A 23,190-nucleotide genomic window follows, 5' to 3' on the forward strand; every position below is an offset into this window, starting at 1 on the left:
AATCAGCCAGATAGAATGTGCCTCTGTTCCAATAAAACTTTATTTGTAAAATAGGTTAGACTTAATGGGGTATTCAGTAAGCTCTCGCACTTCTGCGCACCTGCCAGCATCCTGTTTTTTAGTTAATGGAGTTTACCCTGCTTTATTCCAAAGTCAGTTTTTTTAAAATTTGTTTAGTAGATCCTTTCTCTTCTACCCTATTGAAGGGCATTATTTCTGCATTTCTTTCCTTTTTAACCATATTTCCCCCATTTTTGCATCATTATTTCAGTAATATGCTGTCACACTGTAATTTCCACCATTAAAAACAACAAAATGCACTTGTACAACTCATAAAAATGCTGTTGATGGTACACTCTACTTTTTAACTTTCTGTTTTCACTTAACTCTGTGTTAGGCAGGTTTTCACCTTCATAATGTCACTCAAAGTGTTCTAGTTAATAAAATGATATTTATGGGAGAACCACGAGGCTTCCAAGAGTTACAGTTTTGGAAATCCAAAAGAGCACTTCTGTCTGTCTTTATAGGGTTGCTTCTAGGATAACCTGGATGGCGGGGAGTTCTGAGTGATCTTTACACTAAGTCCACTGGGCATTTCTTAGTCCTCTTACTCAACAGTTGATCAGTCCCTTTCCTGGATTCTTAATTTTTTTCCCCTTTAAAATTTGTCTTACACTAATACCTCTAAATTATATACCCAAGTACAGATTCCACGATTCAACTTGGATGCTGTGTTAGTCTGGTTTGACTAGAGAAACAAATTCATAGACACTAATAGGTATAAGAAAGAGCTTTATATCAGTTAGTAATTGTATATTATGAAAACATCTCAGCTTAGGCCACATCAAGTTCTTAAGTCTGATATTATGCCATATGTTCAGTACCAGTTTGTAAATTCCTCTTCAGACAAGCAACAAATGCAATGACACCGAGTGCAAGAAGATCGCAGGCCAGTGGGCGGAAAGTCTTGTGGATCCAGTGGCAGTGGCAGTATCTTAGCGCTGATCTGGATCTCCATGTGGCTCCTCCAGATCCAGGACTCTGGTTGACATCACCATAGTTCCATGAGGCTTGTCAGCAGGAAGACAAAGCAGAGTGTGTGTCTGGCCTCCAGTGAGCTATTTATCTCTGTAGCGTCTCCAAATGAGGTAATCAAGTTGTGACCTGATCGACAGGCTAAACTCCACCCCTTCATTCTAATATTCTAAAGTTGACACCAGATTATGTAACTACCACAGATGTCAAATAGATACCTCTTTTTTCATGGCTAAAACTGAATGCTAGGTATTCTGAACTCACTATATTCGGTAAGGACCAACCGACTACCACCCTTCTTTTTGTCTCAGTAAACCAGTAGGTCAAGGCTTTCCATTTGCTAAGGTGCACACACTGTCTACCAGTAAATGTTATAGACTTTGTCTTCAAAATATTTCAAGAGTCTGATCACACCTTATTGTTTCCATCATCTCTTACCTGGATTATTATGTAAAGGCATTTTCTGACCCAAGTCATGGTAATTTCAGTTGCCCTATATGTATGAGAAAGGTGAACTTTGAATAAAGACGACTGAAGAAGAATCGATGCATTTGAATTAAGGTTCTGGCAAAGAATATTGAAACTACCATGGACTGCTAAAAGAACAGGCAAATCTATCTGCTCTTTAAAGCAAGGAGGGTGAGACTTCATCTGATACAATGGGCACAAACACAAGAACAGTTATGAAGATGGCACAGGACTAAGCCAAACTCAAGCTCACTGCCATTTAGTCAATACTGACTCATAGTGACCCCTGTGGATTTCCTAGACTATAACTGTTTACAGCAATAGAAAGCCCAGTATTTTCAAACTGCTGCTCGTGTGAATCGCTCCCCAACATAAAACCACTGTGCCACCTATGGCGCAGGACTTGCCGTGTCTTACTCTGCTGCACTCAGTGCCTCTTCGAGTTAGAACAGACTTGTCAGCCCCTAACAGCAACAACAACTCGGACCTGGTCTTACTTCCATTTTTATTTCTCTCTCAAAGACTCTTCTTAACATAGCAACTGAACCTATCTTGTTAAAAAGTAATTCAATTCATGTTATCCCTCTGTTCAAAATGTTTGAATGGCTTACCATCTCAGACAGTAAAATGCTGAGGCCTTGCAGTGTCCCAACAGGTTACCTGAACTCTCCTTCTGTTATTTTTTTGACTCTGTCTCCTGCTTCTCAACATCTCAGGCTATCTTCTAGTCGTACTTTGTTGCATTTGCTAAACTATTTCAGGCACACTCCATTTCCAGGGTCTCAGCACTCATTGTTTCTCTTCTTGGAATACTAGCTTTCTCAGCTTAAGTATTAATTTTTCAAGTGAGACCTCCCTGACTTTGGATTTAAAATTTAACTCTTGTTCTGCCTATCCTTTCCTGCTTTGTTTTGTTTTGCTTCATCACTTGTTAACCGTGACTATGTTATTTACATTGTACATTGGCTAAATACCCAGTAACATAATTAGCTCTATGAAGCAAGACAGTTTGTCTGAATTATTGACTGCTGTGTTTTCAATGATTAGAACAAAAACTGCCCCAGAGTTGGTTCCTGTTAAAAGCCCAGCACTATGCCAGAAGCGAATGATATAGCAACAAACATGACAAATGTAATCATTATGCTTATGCAACTTCTATTTCAAGGTTCAGATTGATAGAAAAGAAATTGGCTAATAAAGGATAAAACAAGTGAGTACTGAATGACTTAAATTAGGGAACTGTGTCACTATGCTATATCTGCTCAGACGCTGCCAATTTTTATGCTGAGCAAATCATCTGAGAAGCTGGATTATATGAAGAAGAATATGGTATCAGGATTGGAGGAAGGCTTATAAACAACCTGTGATCTGCAGACGACACAGCCTTGCTTGCTGAAAGTGAGGAGGTCTTGAAACACTTGCTGATGAAGGTCAAGGATTGCAGCCTTCAGTGTGAATTAGGACTCACTGTAAAGAAGACCAAATCCTCACAGCTGAATCAAAGAGGTTGAAGTTATCAAGGATTTCGTCTTACTTGGATCCACAGTCAATGCTCATGGAACAAGCAGTCAAAAGATCAAATGATGCATTTCATTGGGCAAATCTGCACAAGACAGTTTGAAGGTGTTGAAAAGCAAGGATGCTACTTTGAGCATTAAGGTGGACCTGATCCAAACCCACCTTTTCAATTTTCAGTGGCCTCATATGCATGTGAAAGTTGAACATTGAATAAGGAAGACCGAAGAAGAACTGATGTATTTGAATTGTGGTTCCTGGCAAAGATTTTGGACTATCAGAAGAACAAACAGGTGTATTTTAGAAGAAGCATTGCCAGAATGCTCCCTAAAGGATTGTAAGACTGCATCTTACATACTCTGGACATGTCAGGAGAGACCAGTCCTGGAGAAGGCCCTCATGCTTGGTAAAGTGGAGGGGCAGCAAAAAAGAGGGAGACCCTCGACAGATGGATTGACACGGTGACTGCAACAATGGACAGTTCTTATGTTTAAACATAACAATTTTGAGAATGACACAGAACCGGACAGTGTTTTTGTTCTGTTGCACTATGGGTTGCAACTGACCAGTGGTACCTAACAACAAAGTTATATTTAAAGTTACTAAAGAAAAACATGACTGATCAGAGAGAATAATTTACTTTTATAGGTTAGGGAAAGCCTTTCTGAATTATTGGTATTTAAATTGATATCTAAAACATGAAAAAAAATCTAGCCATTTGAAGACTGGTACAACAAAGATTGCATTTTGGAACAGCTGGTGCATAGGCTTAACATTTAAATATTTGAGGAACAGAGACCATGGCTGCTTACTAGAATATACTGGTTGGGAAAGGTGTGGGATGAACTTGAACAGAGAGATCCAGGGCCAGGTATCATTGTTCTTTGCAAGCCCTGCTAACAACTAAGTATTATGGGAAGCTACTGAGACGTTTTAAACAGATCATTGTCGTAATATACATTGTCACTTTTATTTGGATTGTCATTATCTCACTTTTGTTTTCCCTTTTTCCCCTTCTTGGCTTTTATCTTGGATTCTACCACTATTCTAAGAATACTTGCAAGAAACTATTTCGGTATGAGAACGGAGAATATTTTTGAGGCTACAGAATTTTCTAGAATTCTAGGCTAAGGAACACAGCCAGGCCTCACTAAAAGGTTGCGGTGGTGATGTACCCCTCTTGCTTTCAGTCACGGTATTTAGAGGACCTACTCATTTCTCTCAACTGTGCTGTACTGCTTTCTTATAAAGAAATTAATCTTTTGTCAGTAGTTTGGAGGGTGTCTTATAGATTTGTCTCTGAATATATACATGTGCATGCTCAGAATGTTTTCTCAATGATTTTTCTATAGTCTGCAACTTCATTTTTCAAAAATACTTTAAAAACCATTCACAATATGTGTAAACATGTAAATCAATACATAAGGCTTTTTTCATAAAATTTTCATACAGATGTTACATAATCTATTTAATAATTTTCTTGTTTATGGATATTTATGTGGTACCGACACATACGTTTTTATGCTGTGCTTGTATTTCTGTAGGCTAATACTGTGACTTTTTTATGGAATAGAATCTGTGTGTGTGTGTGTGTGTGTGTGTGTGTGTGTAAAGCAGAAAACAAAGTTTATTTGGAAAGGAAACAAAAGCAGCCGATGCAGCAGATGGAAACTCGAGTGAGTGGCCCTTATAGAATAGATTCTTAAAAGTGAGGTTTATGGGAATGTACTTTGGAAATATGGAGGGAACTGATTATCTTCAGGGAAAGTATAAATTGCCAAAACGGATGCCGCCTGCAGTAGGAAACCTGAAGAGATTAGAAACTATAGAAGAACTTGAAAGGTAAAATTTAAATCTTAAAGAAGTGGTGCTAGGGCCATATGGAGGGTGTTATTGATACAACCTATGTAATTGTAAAGGGTTTGCAATTCTTGAATTTAGTAAATATGTGAAATGATGAAAAGTTATCCAATATATTACTAAAGCCATTAAAATGGCATAAAAATTCTAAATGAAATCTAGCACTTTATTAAAAAGAACACACTATTTAATCATTACATAACGTAGTTCAATGGTGTACTGTGTGCGCACATACACCAAAACCACCAGATTCTTTGTCATCAACTTGATTCTCATAGTGACCCTGTAGGACCAGGGTAGAATTGCCCCTGTGAGTTTCTGATGCTCTTTGTTGGGAGCCTCATCTTTCTCCCACAGAGTGGTTGGTGGTTTTGAATTGCTGACCTTGCATATATCAGCCCAATTCGTAGCCACTACACCACCAAGACTCCTGAATACTTGTATCAACGAGGCTTATAAACCTTTGTGGAAAAATGAAACTAAAAGATAATGGAATTTTTCCATGAACATTTTTCAAAAGTTTGCTTTATTCCACTTTGCTTTTACAAAAGATCTACATTAGAACCTGATTGCACTAATGGAAAGAAAACCAAAGAGGATTTTCACTTGTATGCGCATGGAGAAAAGGCAACCGAAGAGAAAAGTCACATTCAGCTCTTGTTTTGTAGCAAGCAAGCCTTTAAAGAGACAATGTTCACCCTTTATAGAAAGTGCCATCACCAAGCTCTGTCCTTGGAACCATGGCCGGCATGTCAGCATCAAGCCACCGTAGCTTGGAGCTGCATCTGTGAGCACTATATGCCTGTTGGTTTTAGGCTTGATGTATTAGTTGGTATTATTGTAGGTTATATCTTTGGATCTGCGCACACTCAGAATTTTTCCCCACGTAAATTGATGGTAATTGCTCCTTTGCTTAGGAACAAAGATTTTGTAGTAGTGGCACCACCAGTTGCCATCGTCATTCTCAAAACATTTGCTTTCTACTTGAGTTCTTGGTATCAGCTCCTTGTTTTTCCCCTTCTCTCCCTGCTCCCCCCTACCTCATGAACCCTTAATAATTTATAAATTATTATTATTTTGTCTTATTTCACACTGTCCGCCGTCTCCCTTCACCTACTTTTCTGTTGTCCAGGCACCACCACTTTTAAGAGAGGAGTAACCTGTATACACAATAAAAATGTATTGGTGGTATAATATTTACTGTTTTCTTGACAGTGTACAAAGATTAGGGAACAGATTATTAGTTATATACCATCTATTATTTGTGAAAAATACATGCATATTCAAATTTATGTAACAGCACTGTATAGATAACTGCTGCTCTTACAGTGCTACCTCCCTCACTTTCTAGTTAATCGTAGTTTTCGTATATTAGTTATGAGATGGACGAACAAAAATTGAATCTCTTTAAAGCATGAATTTGTGTGGCATGGGACATCCAGTTGTATAATTGTTCTTTTTTTGTCATGTTATACAGTATTTACCATCAACCTCGTACTTGTTTAACCATCTTCTCTGCAGTGCTGTGCTTGCTTCCTATGTACTGGTACAAGGAGCGCAATGTTAAATGATACCTATATTATTTTTATCTCTTCACTTTAAGTACCAATATTTATCAGTTTGTACTAGCATCAAGTATGGCTTGAAGTTGTTCAGGAAATATAGAAGTGGGTTTACTACAGAGATTACTGGCTTTAAAAACTTAAAAATTTTAATGTGATCATGGCACTTTTTGTTACGGCTCCTTACATCCAGATGTAAGCCATTTGCATATGCTACGATAAGTATAGAGACCCAAGGATAACATTTTAAGAATCATTGGCCGAGTGATGACCAGTAATCCCACTAGCTGTGTAACCTGTCCTTGACTCTGTAACTCTTGAGTTTGTGTGCATTTGTCTGGGTGCCCTATTAATATTTGAACAATTTTATTGTCTTAATAATATACCAAGCTCAAGAAATGGGTTGTTATACAATCTGTGTTCTGTAAATAGATGACATTTTTAATTTGCATAGTAAAACTGTGTACATACTCCATACTGTTTGTTATTACCCTGCTTTTTCATGGAATGTATCTTTGATAAACAAACAAAAAGCAAATCCCCAAACCACGGACACCCGGTAATTGACATTTCATACTGACCCTGTAGGACAGAGGAGAGGAGCACCGTAGGGTTTCTGAGACGAAATCTCTTGCTTAAATCATTTTATTGGGGGCTCTTAACAGCTCTTATCACAATCCTTCCACCCATCATAATTTTCCATTTTCTTTCTTCTTGAACTCCTTGATAACAGCTCTCTGAGGCAGACTGCCACATCTTTTTCCTATGGAGGAGGTGGTGGGGTTGAGCCGCTAACCGAAAGCAACCTAGCATTTTGACTCACTGTGCCACCAAGGATCCTTGGTAAGGTTTTAGGGTAGACCAAATACCGGATGCTTGACAAAGGAGTAGGCTATTCTTAATTTTGTTTAAGATGAAGACATTATTCTTGGTAAAGTGGAGGGGCAGCAAAAAAGAGGAAGGCCCTCACAAGATGGATTGACACAGTGGCTGCAACTATGGCCTCGGGCATAGGAACCATTGTGTGGATGGCAAAGAAGTGGGCAGTGTCTTGTTCTGTTGTGCATAGGTTCGTTATGGGTCAGAACCTGCTCGCTAGCACCTAACAAGATCACCACAACCTTAGCTGATCCATACACATGGACATAGATTGGACACAGAAGGGAAGCAGAACGAGCCATCATCCACTTAGGGCAACACGAGTTAGATACTGATAAACATTGGTCCAGGCTCACTTGGGTATTGTGTACTTAGGTTTAAAGGATGCTACTTGTAAGGGCATTGTATGTATTTTCACACTGTATTTGTTTCCCATCTCTATTCTTTTCCTTGCTTTCTACTTAATTGTATTACGGAGCCCTGGTTGATGTACTGGGTTATGCATTGGGCTGCTAACCACAAGTTCAGCAGTTCAAAACCACCTCCACTCCTTGGGAGAATGATGAGGGTTTCTGCTCATCATTTGAAAAAAACCAAAAATCTGAAGAAGAAAAAAAAAACTACACAGTTTGAGAGTAAGTCACACAATGCGTCTCACTGGGAATACAAAGGGCTGACATTTCTGTTTAAGCGCCACTCTTGGCCGAAGCAACATAGAATGTTTATGTTAGTGTGTTAAGTAACGGATACTGTGCTTTAAAACTTTGCTTCTTTTCCATAAACCATTGTAACCCTGTCTCTAAAGCAAGCTTGTGATAACAGGAGTAAAACTAAATAGAAAACTGTGAGAACCACGATAGAGTTAAAGAAAGAAAACAATTACAAAATTTGAATGAGCTCTCCTTTTGTCTGATTTGGCGGCTGGTTACAACAGGGCTAACACAACATGTCAGCAGGTTGATTTTCATTTTCACCCCCACAATCTTGCCCGTTATTTTGAAAATTCAAGTCTCTCTCTTTTTTTTTTAAAGACTTTTTTTCCTTTTTGTTTTTATGGTTAATTTACCCTTATTAACTTGTCAGGTCTTATTTTTCATATTATTTCTCACTGAAATTAGTAATTAATAGTTTTTTCCCCCTTAAGTTTTCAAACTTTTCTCTTCAGTAACTTCTTGTTGTTGTAACTTTCTTTGTTGCTGAAGTCGGGAATGGGGAAGAAAGGGTTCCTCTGGGCTACATTGAAGGATGCTTTTGCCTCCTTTTCTATGTTGATGGCATTGGAAATTGAGTTTCGCCCTTAAAGATTAAACCAAGATTTCCTCTGAGTTAATGTAATCCCCTGACAATATAGAAGTGATAATTTACTTCTGCAAAGGAAGGACAGAACTTTTAGGCAGAGGGTGATAGCCAGGAGTTTACATGTTTGTTCAGTATACATTCTTCTTTACATCTCTTTGACAGCTGGTGCTAACAAGCTCCCACTCAATTTGGCCTCTGGACCCACCCTGAGTTTCTGGATTCATTTCCTTCCTGATACCTCAGCCTGAATCTTTGTCATCCAAAAGGCTCCATTGAGCTTCTGAAGCCCTCATTTCTTCTCCCAAGGTATGTTTAGGGGGAGTAGAGCAGAGTCTTTTATCTGGGATATAATCATTATTCATTAAGTATTGGTTGAATGAGGGGTGAGAATAGTGAGCAGCAACAATGAGTATGAGAAGAAAATATTCCAAAATTGATGTGGCTATGCTTGCACAGTTCTCAATATGACTGAGCCGTTAAATTGTGTAATATGTAAAGTATATGCCAACAAAACTGTTCAAAAATAAATACATAAGTATTGGTTGAATAAATGTTCCCCAGGGATCTCTGGTGGCACAGTGATTAAGCACTTGACTATTAACCCAAATGGTCAGTTGCTTGACTCCCCGAGCTGCTCTGTAAGAGAATGATGTGGCATTCTTCCTCATTAAAGATTTACAGTCTTTGAAATCCTGTAGGGATTTCACTGTGCTCTGTAAGGTCACTGTGAGTCTGGAATTCACTCTACAACAGTAGTAATGTCTCTGAGTGAATTTTCTTTTTAAAAGTGGTAGTTGGAAGTGGATCACCCCTTGTTTTTGTTTCTCTTCTCTCTTTGGACCATTTCTTAGTCTTATACCTTATAGTGTGTATGTGGAATATTTCTCCACTACTGGCTATTTTGCAAGATTTTCTATATATTTTTTGTGTGGTTATTTTATTGGGAGATGGAAGAAGTCAAGTGACCTAAATTATCATATTGATGCTGGAAAAACTCCAGCTTACTTTAAACAGCCAGTTGTAATTTATGCAAATAGTACTGTTTATTTCAAGACAGAATGCTGGTCAAATCTTATGAGGTGATAATACATATATATAAGGTAATTAGTTAAATAGATATGAAACCAGTAATCCCTGTTGGTAGGCTCAAGATTGAGCTATAATAAAAAAATACCTTGAGCTAATAGATTAGAGAGTTCAAATAAAATTTTTTTGGCTTTCTATTATGTTCACAACTTGGGGAAAAAATTGTGTCCAGCGGTTGAAACCCTAGTTAATTTGCTATTTGGTATTATCTTTGATAGATAGTACCCGCTTGCTACATGTTGAACTTAATTGAAGGAAAGGACAATAGCTTCTTCATGCATATGGAAATTTTGCTGGGTACTATGAAACCCAAACAAATTCATTTTAATTATATCTAAATAAAAGTAAACTGCATGAGAATGTGCAAGCATACGCCTAATTGGGTGAAGTTGGTGGCACATATATTTTGACTGCCTGGCATTCTGAACATTTTCAGTTCAGTGACTGTACTGTGTACTGCTGCTGTGAGTAAATAATGTATTCGTGTATCTGTTTTGCCCCATAGGAGCCACTAGACTAGTGCTCTGTTAAAAATAAGAGATTTTATTGAAGGAGTAAATTGTGCTTCATGAAATGGAGAAACATCACTTTTGCAGAGGATGCATGAGTCCTCCCTTACAGAAGGAAACGATCCATTTTTATTGGGAGCTTTTTACAGCAAAGAGACGTGTACAGAACGGGCAAAATTTATAAGGAGTTAGCAAACCTAGAACTTTTTTTTTTTTTTCATTTTTACAGATCTGCTGCTTTTTTTTTTTTCTCTTTTCTTCTTTTACATTTTATTAGGGACTCATACAACTCTTACCACAATCCATACATATACATACATCACTTGTATAAAGCACATCCATACATTCCCTGCCCCAATCATTCTCAAGGCATTTGCTCTCCACTTAAGCCCCTTGCATCAGGTCCTCTTTTTTTTCCCCTCCTCCCTCCCCCTTCCCCCCTCCCTCATATGCCCTTGGTAATTTATACATCGTTGTTTTGTCATATCTTGCCCTATCCGGAGTCTCCCTTCCCCCCTTCTCTGCTGTCCCTCTCCCAGGGAAGAGGTCACATGTGGATCCTTGTAATCAGTTCCCCCTTTCCAACCCACTCACCCTCCACTCTCCCAGCATCGTCCCTCACACCCTTGGTCCTGAAGGTATCATCCACCCTGGATTCCCTGTACCTCCAACCCTCATATGCACCAGTGTACAGCCTCTGTCCTATCCAGCCCTGCAAGGTAGAATTCGGATCATGGTAGTTGGGGGGAGGAAGCATCCAGGATCCGGGGGAAAGCTGTGTTCTTCATCGATACTACCTCACACCCTAATTAACCCATCTCCTCTCCTAAACCCCTCTATGAGGGGATCTCCATTGGTCGACACTTGGGCCTTGGGTCTCCACTCTGCACTTCCCCCTTCATTTAATATGATATATATATATACATATATATACATACATATATACATATACACATATATACACATACATACACACACTTATATCTTTTTTTTTTTGCATGATGCCTTATACCTGGTCCCTTGGGCACCTCGTGATCGCACTGGCCGGTGTGCTTCTTCCATGTGGGCTTATTTGCTTCTGAGCTAGATGGCCGCTTGTTCACCTTCAAGCCTTTAAGACCCCAGACACTATCTCTTTTGATAGCCGGGCACCATCAGCTTTCTTCACCACATTTGCTTATGCACCCATTTGTCTTCAGCGATCCTATCATGGAGGTGTGCAGTCAATGATAGGATTTTTTGTTCTTTGATGCCTGGTAACTGATCCCTTTGGGACCACTCGCTCACTCAGGCTGGTGTGTTCTTCCATGTGGACTTTGTTGCTTCTGAGCTAGATGGCCGCTTGTTTATCTTCAAGCCTTTAAGACCCCAGTCACTATCTCTTTTGATAGCCGGGCACCATCAGCTTTCTTCACCACATTTACTTGTTCACACACGTTGGCTCCAGCCGTTGTGTCGGGAGAGTGAGCATCATAGAGTTCCAATTTAATAAAAGAAGGTATTCATGCATTGAGGGAGTGTTTGAGTAGAGGCCCAAGGTCCTTCCGCCACCTTAATACTTGACCTATAAATATAGACACATAGATCTATTTCCCCATCCTCCTATATATATTTGCATGTACATGTCTTTGTCTAGACCTCCATGAATGCCCTTTGACTCCTAGCTCTTTCCTCCATCTCCCTTGACTTTCCTCCTGCCCTACTACCATGCTTCATCGCCACCTGGGCTAGAGTATACCTCTTCTCTAAGCAACCTTACCCTTGATCATTTCCCACCAGGCCTGCCACTCCCCCTTCTCTACCATTTGGGGTCCCATGTTTTTCCCTTGTCCCTGGGTTTGTTAACACCACTTCCTTACCCTCCCCTACCCCCCCACCCCAAGTCCCCCCAAAACTGTCGGTCCCGTTGTTTTTCCTCCAGATAGTTCATCCAGCCTGTCCTATTCAGACAGACCTGTGGAGTCACTAACATGCACGAAAACTAGACAGAGGAAAACAAAGCAACAGTATACAACCAGACAACAAAACAACAAAAACAAACCACTGACAAAGAACAGAATAAAACAGTTCACAAGAGAAAAGCTTGTAGTTAGTTCAGGGATCGTTTGCTGGCCCTTAGGAGCGTTTTCCAGTCCAGTCTGTTGGGGCACCACGCCCTGGCCCCGAAGTCCACTTTCAGCATTCCCTGGGGACCTTGCCACTCCATTCCCTTGCTGTTCCGCTGCACTCCCCCAGTGATTTGCCTCGGTGTGGTGGGATCAGGTCAGGTGCAATTCCCACACTGTGTCTCCGGTGCTGTCCCCTGTATCGCCCTTAGTCACTGAGGGGCATCATGTCTCATAGTGGGGCCAGCCATGTTGTTCTCTCTGTGGACTGGCTGCTCTACTCAGGAACATCATCATCACGGCCTGGTGGGCCAGGCTGTGCTCCACTCTCTCCTCCTGCCCCTTCATCTGCTCCCGTGTGCTCTGATCAAATATGTCCATCTCCCAGAGCTGCAGAGTCAATGTCGTCCTTTGGAAAAAATTCTTTTCAGGGGAGGGGCAGGAATCCACTTAATTTATGGTGCTGGGGCCAGCCTCCCAGACCTCTCCACCGGTTCCCTCCTCCACACCGGGATATTGCGTTCACACCTTGCGACACTGGGTTGAAGTCTGGTCCCACTTTCCCTGTGGAGATATAAACAATACCCTCCCCTTGGGTGGATTACTGCCCTATGACCCCACTACCCTTTTCTTCCTTGTATTTATCCTTTTGTTTTCCTTTCCCCACCTCCTCCACCATTGTCTACCATGTACATCCCTGGTTTTGGTCTGGTCTCTTTCATACTACCCCGTCTTCACCCCTAAAATGTTTGTATATAGTAGCTTTTTTCCCTGTGCCACTTTTGCTTTTTTAAAAAAAAAATTTTTTTTTTAATTCTTACCTCAGCGGACTCATGTTGTACTTGTCCTTTTGTGCCTGACTTACCTCGCTTAGCATGATTTCCTCCAGTTCTTCCCATGCCGCTATGTGCCTCATACGTTCATCACTGCTCTTTAGTGATGCGTAGTATTCCATTGTATGTATATACCACAGTTTTTTAATCCAATCGTCAGTTACCTAGAACTTTTTTCAACAATAATTATTAGCAAAAAACTAATTTCTTAGCCCCTTATAGAACTTTCCCAAGGCAGCATTTCTGAAAAACACAGTGTAAACAGTTTCATGGAGGGGTCTTATGAGTGAACGTAGATCAGGATAATTCTGGCTGACATCCTTCAGATGAAAAACTGATTTGCTTGTTTAGGAAATAGAGAAAGTTGACGAATCAACTCTTTTTTTAAAAAAACATTTTATTAGGGACTCATACAACTCTTATCACAATCCATACACACATCAATTGTGTAAAGCACATCTGTACATTTTTTGTCCTCCTCATTTTCAAAGCATTTGCTCTCCACTTAAGCCCTTTTGCATCAGGCCATCTTTTTTTTCTCCTCCCTCCCCGCATCCCCTCCCTCATGAGCCCATGATAATTTATAAATTATTATTTTATCATATCTTACCCTGTCCGGCGTCTCCCTTCATCCCCTTTTCTGTTGTCCGTCCCCCAGGGAGGAGGTCACATGTAGATCACTGTAATCGGTTCCCTCTTTCAAACCCACTCACCCTCTACCCTCCCAGTATCGTCCCTCACACCCCTGGTCCTGAAGGTATCATCCGCCCTGGATTCCCTGTGTCTCCAGCTCCTATCTGCACCAGTATACATCCTCTGCTCTATCCAGACTTGGCAAGGTAGAATTCGGATCATGATAGTTGGGGGGGAGAAAGCAGTTAGGAACTGGAGGAAAGCTGTATTCTTCATCGGTGCTACATCGCACCCTGACTGACTCATCTCCTTCCCTAGACCCCTCTGTGAGGGGATCTCCAGTGGCTGACAAATGGACTTTGGGTCTCCACTCTGAACGTCCCCCTTCATTCACTATGGTAAGGTTTTTTTTTCTGAAGATGCCTTATACCTGATCCGTTAGACACCTCGTGATCGCACAGGCTGGTGTGCTTCTTCCATGTGGGCTTTGTTGCTTCTGAGCTATATGGCTGCTTATTTACCTTCAAGCCTTTAAGACCCCAGACACTATCTCTTTTGATAGCCGGACACCATCAGTTTTCTTCGCCACATTTACTTATGCACCCGTTTGTCCTCGGTGATCGTATCATGAAGGTGTGCACCCAATGATAAGATTTTTTGTTCTTTGATGCCTGATCACTGATCCCTTTGGAACCATGTGATCACACAGGCTGGTGTGTTCTTCCATGTGGGCTTTGTTGCTTCTGAGCTAGATGGCTGCTTGTTTATCTTCAAGCCTTTAAGAACCCAGATGCTATATCTTTTGATAGCCGGGCACCATCAGCTTTCTTCACCACATCTGCTTGTTCACCTGCTTTGGCCTCAGCAGTTGTGTCGGGAGGGTGAGCATCATAGAATGCCAATTTAATAGAAGAACGTATTCATGTATTGAGGAAGTGCTTGAGTAGAAGCCCAAGGTCCTTCTGCCACCTTAATACTAAATCTATAAATATAGGCACATAGATCTATTTCCTCATTCTCATATATATATATTTGCATCTGTACATGTCTTTATCTAGCCCTCTATAAATGCCCTTTGCCTCCTAGCTCTGTCCTCTATTTCCCTTGACTTTCCTCCTGTCCCACTACCATGCTCCGTCCCCACCTGGGTTTCAGCTATACCTCTTCGTTACCTTACCCTTGATCATTCCCTACCAGGCCTGCCACACCCACCTCACCACCAATTTGGATCCCTTGTTGTTCCCTTGTTCCTGGGTTTGTTAACATCACTTCCTTACCCCCCCCCCCACCTCGCCTTTAAAGGTTTACCTGATTAAAGGGAAGTTATGATTGTTCAGACAGCTTCCCACAGGTATTCAGAAAGAGTCAATTAAGATAACAAACAGTTCTTTATATAGGTTAGAAGTTGTGATTTCTTTTTTGGGACGCAAACTGTAAGACCTTGTTGAGGAGAAAGGCTGTCTGACTTTATTTAGCAAGGTCATACTGGAATTCTAAATTAAAAATGGAATTTTAATAAGGTCTTAAGTCACCCTATTCAGATATGCTAGCACCTCCATATTTTAAGATCCATTACCATACTCTGATAGGGCGTTTTAATATAAGATGCTCCACATTATGTTTTCTCACATAATTCTTACAACTACTTATGAATAAGAAAGAGAATACTGATTTCCCCCCCTTTTTATTTTACAGGTAAAAAAACTAAGACAGAGATTGAGACTTGTTTGAAGTTAAGACAGCCAGTAAGTATCTAAATTAATGGAGGTGGATAGTAATGGGCACATTTCTAGCCTGTCAGAGCTTTTCTTATCTGCTGTCTGTTTGGATTTCTAAGTATATAAGAACCAAATGGCCAAGTGGTGGAGGACCAGAAATATAGAATGTAGACTTAGTGTTTAACCCAGGGAGAGGTCTTACTTTTCTGTTTATTCTGTTTTCACCCGTTAGCAATGAGAACTTGCAGAAGTTGTTTTTTTATTGTTGTTGTTCTTGTTAGATAAAGGAAACTTGTATTTTAAGCATAGTTTATCCCTGAGGCATTACAGAGGTAGAAAATCTGGAGAGAAGTGTGTTGGCATTTTGTTGGGTAATAATTGAGGGATTAGCTAAGCAAATGTGAAAGGTAGTTGTTATTACATGGGTAAATATGTGTACATTGTTAGAGCTGCCTTATTAGCATTTAAAAGATCCTGTTAAAATTATAGTATCTATTTAATATGCACATCTTAGAACTTGAATACACTTTCCCACTGGGTTTCCTCAGATGAGGGACCGAGGCACAGAGAAGTGGAAGCTAGCTCACCATCACAGTAGAGTTGAGGATAGCATGCATTTCTTGACTTAGATTATTGTTATTTGTACTTCAAATGATTACTTCTTGGTAAGCTATTCTGAAAATATTTAATATAGGTATTTTGTATATTTTATTTGAATGTTTCACTAATAGCCTTTGTGTTAAATGAGCTGGAAGGACATAATTCAGTGTTACTTTTGTGATGAAAATTTCAATTATTTTTTTAATTTTAGGTGCGTTAATGTGGGAAAATTCCTGGTATTTGAAAATGCCTCAGTGCACTGTTTTTTCACGTTTAAATTTCAAATAAATTCAAGCGTTTCACAGAAGGAAAAGAAAAAAGAAATTGGATTTTTTGTTAAATCATGCCATCTGAACAAACACAGTTGTTTTGTGATGAAGATCATTCTGCTTTGCAAAAAGAGGATGATGTAAAAAGTGAAATTGTTTCAACTGTCAGTTCAGCACCTAAATCAAGTATTTTGGAAAGTAGTTGCCATTATGAACTAAGAAATGTGAAAATTGACTTGCCGAAGATAAATATTCCAAATGAAGTTGTGTGCAAACATGAAATTGATAGATACAAAAAACTATTTCAGTGTAAACCACAGACTGCAAGAAAATCTATCAGTAGAAACATCATAAGGTATGTTGAGGAGGGCAAGTCTGAGATAACTGAAGAACAGGGTATAAAAATGTCTGCAAAAATACTCAACTTTAAATGCTCAAAATGCCTCGACAGTACTCCATACAGCCCTAATGATTTGCAGAAACACTTTCAAATGTGGCACCATGGTGAGTTACCTTCCTATCCTTGTGAAATGTGCAGTTTTTCAGCAAACGACTTCCAGGTATTTAAACAACATAGACGCACCCATAAAAGCACTTTAGTAAAATGTGACATTTGTAACAATGGAACTGTATATACGTTATTGGACTTGACAAAGCATTTCATATCCACTCATTGTATTAATGGCAATTTTCAGTGTGAAAGGTGCAAATTCTCCACCCAGGATGTTGGCACATTTGTTCAGCATATTTATAGACATAATGAAGCTCATTATAAATGTGATAAATGCCATTTTGGATGTTTTTCCAAAGGAGAACTTCAGAAGCATCTTCAGGTTCATTCAAATACATTTACCTTCTTCTGTCAGTATTGTGGCTATGGCGTCTCCAGGAGAGAGTTCCTTATAAGACATGTTATAACTTTCCACAAAGAACATTTATATGCAAAAGAAAAACTAGAAAAAGAGAAATATGAAAAAAGGATGGCAAAGACTTCAGCAGGACTTAAGCTAATACTGAAAAGATACCAAGTAGGTGAATCAAGGAAGACCCTCTGGAAACGTGAGAAAATTGACAATGGAAATGAAGAAAGTAAAGAAGAAAACAATCAAGTACTTAAAACAAATGAAACACAGAATGAAGACCAGAATTGTCTCGTTCAAGAAAATGTCAAGGAGGGCAAGGATGAAGACATGCACTGTGAGAAGAAGGACGCGCCCGCCGAGTTACGCTCAGAAAACCCAACTCTTGTGCCCACTGGACAGTGTAATAGAGCTGAAGGGGGACAAAACTCGACTCCAGGCCCCTTGAAGACGTCTTCTGTACAAGGACCTACAGTGTTAATGGTGAAAAATAACAGAATACCAGTTCCTGCTAACTACAGTGCTAAATTTATGGGTTTTAAGATGGTGGATGGAAAACAACATATTGTAATAAAATTGTTACCTGTTAATAAGCAGAGTTTATGTTCACCGAGCTCACAGTCAGATGTTTCTAAGCCAAGTACTGCGAATTTGCAGCCCCAAACTATGGACACCGCTGGGTTTTTATCTGCAGGAGTAGCAGCTGAGTTGAATGACACGGTTTATATGAAAGCCTCTACTTCATTGTCACCTGCATCTCCTGTACTTTCAGGGAAAGTGACTTCAGAAAAAGAAATGGCTTTGGTATCTCAAATGAATAATGTGCTTCAAACTGTGAATGATGAAAAGAGTGTATCTTTTTTGCCAGCAACATCAGAATTCATTATGTCACCAGTGAATTTGGCTACAAAAGTTGAAGCCAGAGATAATGTTGATTTATGGGGAAATCATATTACTCCGAGTCACCCTCAGGTATTGGGTACCACCATTAAAAGTCCAGATAAGGACAACTGTACTGTCAAACCAAGTGCATATAACAGTAGAGATATGCATAACTATTGCATTAAGTATGTCAACTCTGAATTAACTGATGAATCTTCCAGCCAACGGTCATTGCCTTTTCATAATTACTCGAAAGTAAGTAACTCTAATAAACTTGGTAGGGTAATGTATGAAAATCTTCAAAGGGAATCTTCAAGAAAAATGATGGTTCAACAACCAATAAGTGGATCAGTTTTATCAGTAGTGAAGAAAGAGAGCTCAAGTCCAGATAGTCTGTTAGCATCTGTTAGCATTTTAAATACTAAGTGTGGAACTATAAAAACACAGGCTGAAGTTGAAGAACAATGTGATTTAGGAAAAGAACAAAACATTGATGGACAGAACGTGTATAAGAATGAAAACCAAACTTCAGAGAGCGTAATTGAAAAACCTAAGTGGAATAACTTTTCCAGTGTTGATTCACCTATGATGCCTAGAATCACATCTGTTTTCTCTCTCCGGAGCCAACAGGCTTCACAATATTTGCCACCTGAAGTAAACCAGTTACTTCAAGATGTATTAAAAGCAAAACCTGATGTACAGCAAGATTTTAGTAACATTCCAAATAAAGGTCTGCCAGTTCAGGATGATGTATCATTTCAGAAACCTGAGGGAGAGAACAAAATAATAGAAACTTCAAAAGACCTGAAGGTGCAAGGCATGATCTCAATTCCATCTGACACTGCTGGTGTTAATGAGCTTACAAATGATCTGAATGTAAAATGCAATGGAAAACAAGTGCTGTTGGTGCCACAACATGTAAAGGATTCAGAAAAGGCACATAATATTGCAGGAATTAACACATTGCTTAAGACTCAGTCAGATGCAATAATAACACAGCAGCTTGTAAAAGATAAACTACGAGCCACTACACAAAATTTAAGTTCTTTATATATTCAAAATCCATTTTTAACTTCAGAACCTAAAAAGGCTGTATTTGTTCAGACTCCAAATGGCCTTTTGGTACCATGGCAAGTTGCTAACAAGCCTGGAGTACAGGTGGTTTCGGGAAGACCGCTTTCATTGATTAACACGCAAGGTGTACCTGCTTCTCTTCTCTTAAACAAGCAACCTGGGATGCTTTTAACTTTTAGTAATGGGAAGCTTGCAAGTGCTTCTGGTGTCAAAACCGAGAGTGCGCAGTGTTGTGATGGAACTGCTAAAGAGCCTTGCCGAACATCTTTTCTAAAGGTAGAGCCAAGTACTGCTTGTCTTACACCTGCACTTTGTTCCACAATTGGTAGTTGTTTGAGCATGAAGAATAATGCCGAGAATAATTTGTCATTAAAAGGCCCTTACCTGATTACAACAGCAAGTTCTTCAGAAAAAACTGTACCCCCTCCTCCAGTGCTATCCGAGCATCAGGGCACTAGGCTGACCATCTTGGATACAGCGAAACAGCAGAACGAGGTTCTTCCCAAAGCACCTGTTTATGCCCTCTTCCCTGATGGCAAACAAGCTGTTTTCTTAAAGTGTGTGATGCCAAATAAAACTGAGCTGCTTAAGCCTACCATAGTCCAAAATAGTACTTATCAAAACTTACAGCCAAAGAACCCTGATGGAACACCACAGAAAATACTGCTGAAGGTTTTCAGCCCTGTTTTAAATGTGAATGCTGCTAGTAGTCTGTCAGGAAGCCGTGCTGCGTCCTCACTGCAGAAAGCCACTGTATCATCTAACCAGACCACAGAAGGCGGCCAGAAAGAGCCAGAGTCTTCAGTAGACACCTTACCCCGTCCATTAAGTAACTTGATGCCAGCAAATGAAAGTGTGGCAGCTTCTGCAGCAGCATGCCCAGAGTCTCTCGAACCAGTGTGCGGCACCGACTGTTCAGACACCAGGGTATTAAGGTCTAAAGCAGATTGTACAGCTGAGAGAAGCTGCGATCGTAAAAAGGCTTCCAAAAGAAATTTTTCAAGAATAAAAACTCGTGTAGGAATTTATGATTCTGAAACTACCTTTGCAACCAGAGACAGAAACTGTAAAAGAAAATGTAGGGATGGTTACCAAGAACCTCAGAAGAAAGCAACACTCCACCGAAAGTGTAAGGAAAAGGCTAAGTCTGATTATTTCCGTGACACGCTTGGACCTCGGCTTCCAAAAGATGCTGTCAGAATGTTGCGCCTTTTCCCCTTCAGTTCCAAACAACTTGTGAAGTGCCCTCGGAGAAACCAGCCAGTGGTAGTTTTAAACCATCCTGATGCAGATGCACCAGAAGTACTAAACGTAATGAAAACGCTTGCTAAATTTAAAGGACATGTGCTTAAGGTTACATTATCAGAAAGAACTATGAATGCCTTACTGAAACCAGTTTGCTGTAACCCTTCTAAAACGACTCATGTTGAATTTTCCAAGAGGCACAAAGCATGTAAACCTCTTAGTTCTGTGAAAGAAAGGTTTGTGCTAAAATTGACACTCAAAAAGACCAGCAAAAACAATTACCAGATTGTGAAAACTACCTCTGGAAGTGTTCTGAAAGCAAGGTTTAAGTGTTGGTTTTGTGGTCGAGTGTTTGACAATCAGGATGATTGGGCTGGTCATGGGCAGAGACATTTAGTGGAAGCTACTCGAGATTGGAATATGCTATAATAATTTACCATAATCAAGGAAAAGAAAATGTAAAATTAAAAGAAAATACTAGGGTGGATGACCATAATGCAGACATTTTTTCACTTAAAAATAGTACCTGAAATTAAACACTTGTAAACTTGGTTGAAGTATTTCAGTAGAAGAGTGACATGTGATAATAGGCACTGGTCCCAGGTACAGGTAAGTTTTGAAATCAGCTAATCACAGCACAGATGTTCCTTGAATTTTATTCTTGGGCAGTTAGGGCTAAAGAAAACTTTTTATAAAACAGTTTTATTTTCTCAATTTGTATTAAGAATATTTGTGACTCAATAGAGGGTGGCAGCTGATAGCCCCACTCCCTCTTCTTTCACCAGCCTTATAAATCTGATAGTACAGCTCTTGTGAAAGTGGAAAGCTTTCACCATGCAGCTGAAAATTTGTGTGGATACACAGAGAGCTTGAGGAAAGAACTTTTGTGTATCTCTCTGGTCAGTGAAGTTGTTTTGAGGAATATAGGTTCTTGGAGAGCGCATATAATTTATTCCAGTTAACCCTCAGTGTAATGCTTGAAGGGTTTTTTGGCAAGTAATTCTAAAACGTCTTTACATATTTTTTTATTTATGTTGTCCCATGCTAGAGATTGACACACCTTCCCAAGGTGATTTTCTTACTCTTTCTAAATTACTATATCAAGCACTACAGTAGATTGACAGCCTAGAAAGAAGAATTAAGCTTCTTGCTCTGGTTTAGAAACTAGTTAACTAATTTAACTTTTTTAAAAATTTGATTATGTTCTCGTGGTCTCTTTGCAAACAACTATGCTTTTCTAATTTAAATCACTTCACCCCATAGGCCAAAATGTTTTTTGTTTGGTTGTCATCTCTTTAAAAAGAGTTGAACACAGAAGCACTTTCAAAGGATTGGCTTTTCTTTCTTTTTAAAGATTGGCTCTTCTTGAAAATGAAAATTATCCTATAAAACCCATTTTTGAAGTAAAGCAAGTCAGGTTTTTGTGTTTTGTTAATTACTATTAGTATAGGAATCTGACCAAATTGAAACAAACCATTTTATTAGCAACTATTAAGTAAGACTGAAAAAGCCAATTTTTGTTAATGGTTGGCAGTTGAGAGTGGGGATGCAGTAACAGTGGATGTAGTGGCAGTGCATAAAACTTGAGGAAAATTCCTAAGGGACACACTCAACAGGAAGATGTAAATGGATATTTTCTTGACAGCAACTGAATCATTTAAGTTTTTGACTTTGTAGGTGTGGGTCAAAATTTGTTGGATCATTGAAAAGTGACATTCTTGTATTATGAAGTATATACTACATGACTTTTGTTACATTGTTACTATAGGTGTTGTGACATTTTGATTTTAGTTTGGATTAAAACTTCAGGGCATCTTTTCTGTATATAGTGAAGAATTTAAACCTGTATATAATTTTTGTGTTTTTCAGTTTATTATGTAAATTTTGCACAGAAAGTTTTTGCCGAAAAAATTATTTTCTTTCACTTCTGTGCATGCACTATTAAATCTGGTTGTTTAATTTAAAAAGAATATATGACTTTACCCATGTAATTTTTTTGTTTTTTATTTCATACAGATTTTTGTTTTGTAAATTCATTTTTTCAGGGATTGAACACTATTGTTAGCAAGTGCCTAAAAGATGTGAAACAGTTTACATATGTCAACTGTAAAAAGTTGGTCCCATGTGGGCCAACTCCCTAATAGTTTTATTTTTTAAAAAGCCATATGTAGATGCTTCAAGCTATCTTGCTATGCACATTACACTAATACTGTTTTTGTGCAGTTTGTCTACTTTCTTAGTGAAGTATTTTTTGTATAAAATCTGTTACAATTGTGTTTTTTAAATTGAGCCCAAGAATGGAACTGATCAAAGCATACAGGTTATATAAATAATGTTATGGTGTTTAAAGAATGATAAGCATTGCTACTTTCTGTAATGACGTTTTTCTTCAATTAAAATTATCCTAAGCTTGTGTTTATCCAAGAATTTGTTTACTGTGCAGGAATCTAGTAGAAATTTTAGTCAAATGAGAACTATTTCGATTTTGAAGTGTTTGTGTCTGGTTTTCCCTACAGGCTGCTGAACTGTAAATAATAAAGTGATCCCACCCTTCCCCAAATACTAAGTAAAATTTCATCTGAGGATAGTCATAATTTTACAATGATTGTACCTGGAAGGTATTCTGTAAGAGAGACTTATACATTTTAATATCCTAACATACTTATGATTATATCTATAAAGGAATAGGTTTATATAGTGGGAAGGAATGCAAAAACTAATTAGTCCACCCAGTAGTAAGGAGGGCTCAGTTCAACAA

General features: G+C 39.1%; 1 protein-coding gene across 9 annotated transcripts in view; it reads left to right on the forward strand.

The window, feature by feature from the left end:
• ZNF518A (zinc finger protein 518A) overlaps positions 1–22,850 on the forward strand; it is a 30,120-nt gene extending 7,270 nt beyond the window's left edge. For 5 of the 9 annotated variants that reach the window (XM_075534976.1, XM_075534982.1, XM_075534981.1 and 2 more), the window contains 3 exons: positions 8,781–8,924; positions 15,480–15,529; positions 16,314–22,850. In XM_075534976.1, the coding sequence (XP_075391091.1) occupies positions 16,446–20,861 (4,416 nt within the window). In that variant the 5' untranslated portion in view covers positions 8,781–8,924; positions 15,480–15,529; positions 16,314–16,445 and the 3' untranslated portion in view covers positions 20,862–22,850. The other 4 variants (XM_075534979.1, XM_075534980.1, XM_075534977.1 and 1 more) reach the window with 3 other exon arrangements.
• Positions 22,851–23,190: the final 340 nt, after the last annotated feature.

Source organism: Tenrec ecaudatus, chromosome 16 (assembly GCF_050624435.1).
Source record: "Tenrec ecaudatus isolate mTenEca1 chromosome 16, mTenEca1.hap1, whole genome shotgun sequence".
In the NCBI taxonomy this organism is placed as follows: domain Eukaryota; kingdom Metazoa; phylum Chordata; class Mammalia; order Afrosoricida; family Tenrecidae; genus Tenrec; species Tenrec ecaudatus.